This window comes from Echinops telfairi, unplaced genomic scaffold, assembly GCF_000313985.2.
Source record: "Echinops telfairi isolate 266 unplaced genomic scaffold, ASM31398v2 ScPeMD7_23;HRSCAF=83, whole genome shotgun sequence".
NCBI lineage: Eukaryota > Metazoa > Chordata > Mammalia > Afrosoricida > Tenrecidae > Echinops > Echinops telfairi.
In genome coordinates this window covers 81,841,466-81,846,974 of record NW_022103920.1, presented here as the reverse complement: position 1 = coordinate 81,846,974, position 5,509 = coordinate 81,841,466, and the positions used below count along the sequence as shown (strand labels likewise).

At 51.8% G+C, this 5,509-nt stretch overlaps 1 protein-coding gene across 2 annotated transcripts in view; it reads left to right on the top strand.

The window, feature by feature from the left end:
• Window positions 1-5,509, top strand: part of OSBPL3 (oxysterol binding protein like 3) — a 120,990-nt gene that overhangs the window by 106,104 nt on the left and 9,377 nt on the right. For both annotated transcript variants that reach the window (XM_045288775.1, XM_045288774.1), the window contains 3 exons: window positions 26-104; window positions 1,170-1,314; window positions 2,570-2,714. In XM_045288775.1, the coding sequence (XP_045144710.1) occupies window positions 26-104; window positions 1,170-1,314; window positions 2,570-2,714 (369 nt within the window). The remainder of the gene's footprint in view (window positions 1-25; window positions 105-1,169; window positions 1,315-2,569; window positions 2,715-5,509) is intronic.

Below are 5,509 nucleotides of genomic sequence, written 5' to 3'. Positions count from 1 at the left end.
GTAACGTTTGGCTTTTTCCTTCCAGATGTGAGATGGAAAAACAAGTTCTGGGGCAAATCCATGGAGATCGTGCCAATTGGCATGACACACGTGACGCTGCCAGCGTAAGTGCTTGCTCCGTGGTCGGAACCCGCGTCAGGCCTGGAGCCACCCGTTAGTTTTAGGGACAGGATGCCAGCCCCTCGCCCCCGTGACACAGGACAGATATTTTCTTTTCATGTGTTGGACAGTAGTTCGAATGCCCTTCATTTTGACAGCCTCGTGTGCTCGTTGCCTAAAATTCCCTGAATAAGCAGTTTAAACTTCTGTCTCCACTTGCTGGCAAAATGAAGGGTGGCCCTTGACTTGCTGTGCAGATTCCCTTTAAGAACGCTGCGGCTGTGGCCTGGCGGGGCCGTTGCTAGTCCTTTACAAAACAACGTGGCCGTGGGAGCGACTACTAGGAATGAGCGCTGCTCTCTCCTCTCACTCCTTCTAAACCCCGGGCATATCACTTCAGCTTACCAGTGCCCATCTCTGTAAAATGGGGGTAATCCGGCCATCGTAAAGACTGATGGTGAGCGCTCTGGGTGCGTACAGGAGTCTAGAGACACTGGACCCACAGCATGTGCCGTGTGAGTGTTCGGTCTTATTATCACTCATGACGATCATTCAGCTCTAAGTCAAAGCTGAGTCCTGGTGGTAGAGTGGTTGGGCTGTGATCTGCAGGCCAGCATTTCGAAAGTCACAGCCGCTCTGCAGGAGAAAGATGGGGCTTTCTTCTCCCGTAAAGAGTTACAGTCTTGGAAACTCACAGTTCCACCCTGTCCTGTCCAGTTGCTGTGAGTCAGCAGCGACTCGACGGCAGTGAGTTTGTTCGTTTTAACGTCTGCATACTTTCAATATCCTTTTGAAAACTCCCCTTCCTTCCCCTTCCCTAGCTCAGTGACGTTGGACAGCTGCTCTGGGTCTCTTCTGCAAAGGGAGGGGGTGGGGGGGCTCCAGCAGCTCACCAGGCCTCGCCTGGCCCCCAGGTCCACAGAGCAGACTGCTGCCCCTCTGGCCCTGTGTGCCTCTCCGGGGAGTCACAGGCACTCAGTCTCGCTGCCTTCAAGGAAGGGAAGAGGGATTCATTCCATGGCTTAGCGGGGCTCTGTGGGAACCCTAATTCCCCCCTCCCCCCCGGCCAGCTTCGGAGACCACTTTGAGTGGAACAAAGTGACCTCGTGCATACATAACATCCTAAGCGGGCAGAGGTGGATTGAGCACTACGGAGAGATTGTCATCAAGAACCTGAGCGACGATTCCTGCCACTGCAAAGTGAATTTCATCAAGGTAACCAAGCGGCCGGTCAGCTCTGCCTTGGAGCATAGGGCAGCTTGGGGGATGTTTCAGCTTCACCGTTGTGCCAGCAGACAAGCAGGGCCGGGGGCTCCCTGGTCCCAGCACCTCCTCTCCCCTGGACCACGGCCGTGGTCCCCTACATGCCTTCCCAACTCCCACCCTTGCACGCATAAGGTCTATCCTCAACATGGTACCAGTGGGGGTGGGGGCTTTTTAAAATATTAGTCATGAAAAATATATAGATATTAGTTATGTGCAAAATCCTTCTACAACTTCCATCTTACCCAGAGTGAAATCGAGCGTCCTAACCAAGGACCCGGCCCTGCCACCCTCAGTAATCTATTCCCTGCCTCCCCCGACAGCCTTGCAATGGAGAAGCTGAACCCCCAGAATATGGCCTGAAATTGTCACTCAGCTTCACTGGTGCCCAGTTTGTATTCCTTTCTAGCTGAAAATAGAGCTAGACTTTTTTGATTTATGGCAAAATGCCCCTGCTCTTTCTTTGATAGCGATTTTTAGGACAACTAGGTAATTGGGGAGTTTTGGAAATTCCCTGAACTCTCGGGGAGTGAGGGCTCCCTCTGGTGGCTGAATTGCGGTACTGTGTAAAACCAGACCGTCCACTGAGAGTGCAAGTGAACAATCCACGTGTCCCTTGATTGTTGTTTTCTCCGTGGGCTTCCAGGAGGCAGAGAGAAGGCTCAAGTTTGCTCTTCCCCCTTTGCCAACACAGCTCATATAAGGTTCCTGTAGCGCAGAAGGAAAGACCTAGTTCTGGGGGGGATAAAAGAAACCAAAAGCTCAACAACCACCTTGATGGGTTCCTGTCTAATTCTATCCAATATAAAGGTTGTATGAGTTCAGTCTCTTTTCAGTTGTAGCCAGAGTCACAGTGACAGCCAGGACCTCCCCCCTTTGAGGGGCTGTCAAGACCCACTGCAATGCTTAGCTTAATGTGGTGGAGGTCCCCCACATCCCCTTTCAGGGTCGAAGCCAAAGAAGTAAACCAAAATCAACATAAGTGTTGATCGTTAGGTGACAAGCTGTAAGCAGGGGGTTAACAGACTTATTTTCATGAAACTACTAAAGTGCAGCCTGAAGTTCAGGGCCCACAGAGCAGATGCAGAGAGAACCCCGGCTGGGCGCAAGGACGCCTCTCTCTGGTGTCTCTCCTTCGTTTCCGCCCAGCTGACCTCAGCTGACCACAGAGTGCCATGCAGACCACTCACTGTCCTTTGAATTCCAGGCGAAGTACTGGAGCACGAACTCCCACGAGATTGAAGGCACGGTGTTTGACAGGAGCGGGAAAGCCGTGCACCGGCTGTTTGGGAAGTGGCACGAGAGCATCTACTGCGGCGGTGCCCCCTCCTCCACCTGCATCTGGAGAGCAAGTGAGTGGCCCGGCCCAATTGGGGTTGGGGGCGGGGGGCGGTGAGAGCCGGCGCCCGCTGGACAGCTGGACAGGCACCGGTCTGTTCACATCCTCCAGTCGGCCCCTGCTTGGAGCACGCTAGAGGCCTTGGCCTTGGCCGCATCCATCTAGTCATATCTCAGACTCAGTTTGGCTGCATGCAACATCTCCCCTGGCTTCTAGTCCCTGGCTCTTCATTCTGGAATGAAGCCTGTGCCCACCCCAGGTCCTTCTCGGAGGGACTCTCCCTGGCAACACAGCCCGTGATGTTTGTCTTCCTCCCGGGCCTGCCCTGGACTCGGAGTGGGAATGCGAGGGAAATACAAGAAGTCATTTCCCACTGGACCAAGAGCCTGGTGTCGTTGGGAAGGCAGAGGGACCTGGGATTTATAGAAGAGTTGGGATCTCGCAGGTTCTCCCAATGCCCCGGGCCCCCGGGTCTCACTGTGGGTCCCCAGAGAAAGGGTCTGAAGAGGACAAACCTCCGTCGTCGCTATGTCTTTGCCATCCTAGACCTTAGTCCCTGTGATCTGATCATAATGCTGCTTCTGCGTCATCGTCATACTTTAAAAGCATTGATCTGAGGTACATCATCAGGGTGCTTTCAGCTGATGAAACAGAAGAGAGTCACTCTAATAATGGCTTGAGCTACAAGCAGTCAGAGATGACATGGGTGGCCCGGAGTAGCTTAGGAAACAACGGGTCACGGAGGACGCGCTCTGCTGTTCCCAGTGCGTTGATGTTTCCCTCGTGGTTGGGAAGTGATTGGATTGGGTACCACGTCCCACCTGGCATCCCAGCACACAGGGAAGAGGGAAGACGGAGGAGCTGTTTTCCTGCCTTTCCTTTCAGGAGTGAACTGTTTCCCAGCAGCCCCCAGCAAATGTGTCTTTACAACTCATTCACCTCATCCCTGAAGCAGTCGGTGGCTGAGGGGTAGACATGGGGAGACTCAGATTGGCCTGAACTCATCTTTGGGGGAAGACACAATGCCACCCGAGTAGAAGCAGTGCTGCCTTAGTAAGTTCGAGGGGAAATGATCGAAGCGAAGCTGCCTTCGCTTTGCAGTGTTTCTTTCAAAAGGTACCAGCCGCATCTTCTTGTCATCCTCACAGAAGTTGCATGAGGCTAAAAATGAATTAGCGACAGTGCCTTCCTGCTAGCTTCAGCTGTTCAGAAATGTCCCCAGTGAAATACACTGTTGTAGACTGGATTGCGGGGTGGTGTTTCATCCCCTATAAATTGCCTCATAATGCACATGAGAGCGGACATTGATTAGGGACCTCTGAAGAAGAATCGAAGCATTTGAATGATGACGCCGGCAAAGAATGTTCTAAGTTTATCGGACTGCCAGAAGAACAAACGGTTCTGTCTTGGACGAAGGACAGTCGGAGCGCTCCTGAGACGTGAGAGTGGGAGAGTTTGTCGCCTGCCTTTGGACGTGTTGTCAGGCGAGGCCAGTCTCTGGAAAGGCTCCCACTTGGTAAAATAGAAGGACAGCCCAGCAAAAGAGGAAGACCCTCGATGAGACGGATGCCCCCAGGCTGCACTGGGGACTCAAGCACGCAGGACAATGGTGAGGGTGGCGCAGGACCGGGCAGGGATTCGGTTGCACATAGGGGGGCTTCCAGTTGGAACTGACTCAGGGCACCTCCAACAGCAACAGCAGCATGCTTGTGGGATTGTCCGGTTTGGAGACAGAGTGCATTGCCTTGTTAATTAGAGCATGCCCAAGTAGGGTAGAGCCTGCCTCTAGCTGAGTGATAAAAAAGAGCAGATTAGGCACAGAGAGAGACCAGCACACACGGGGAGACAGGTATAGATGGGGAGACAGCCTGTTTGAGGATCTTCTACAAGCTCAGTAGTCAACCACTGCCCAGGACGACTGACAAAGAAACCCGTAGCCATGACTTGGACTTCTCACTTCTAGAACCGTGAGAACATAACTTCTGTTTTTGAAAGTCACCCACTTGGGAGAGGTAGCTTGTGTTATTGGCAGTAGTAACTGCCAAGACACGTGTCCTCGCCTTTGTTTTAGACTGTAGCTTTCAGATGACAGCGCCCATCCTCGCTGTAGTGTTGAAGTGGATGTTATTCTCTTCCATTGACGGTATGTCTGTGCATTGGCCGTGAACAGTATTTCTGGTCCATCTTCTAGAAATACCTTTTTCTTCGTGTGTACTGGTTTCCTATTGCTACTGTAGCAAATTCCCACACACTTGGTGACTTAAAACAACACGGATCTTACAGTTCTAGTGGGCAGAGGTCCTAAACTTGAAATGCCCGCAGGGTGGAGAGGCCTCCTTCTGGAGGCGCCTGGGAAGAACCCATTCTCTTGCTTTTTCTAGCGTCTAGAGGTGGCCAACCAGCATCCTTTGGCTTGTGGCCTCCTCCTCCATCTTCAGGGTCTGTAGAAGGCCATCTTCCACTCTGTCTTTCTGACTCTGCCCCCTCTACCTTGTTCTAATAAAACCCCTTTGACCTTACTTGGGCAACCCAGGAAAACCACCCCATCTCCAAACCCTTAACCTGAAGATCATGTTTCCATGTAAAGGAACATATTCTCAGGTTTCAGGGATTAGGGTGTGGGTGTCACTGGAAGGCCATTATTATTATTATTTTTAATCATTTTATTGGGGGCTCATACATCTCTTTTTTTTAATTTTAAAGTTAGGGCATTTAATCTTAGTTTACAACAAGAACCATAATCGAAAGAGATAGATATGCTCTATGTTTAGAGGTTTCAGGGATTAGGATGTGGGTGTCACTGGAAGG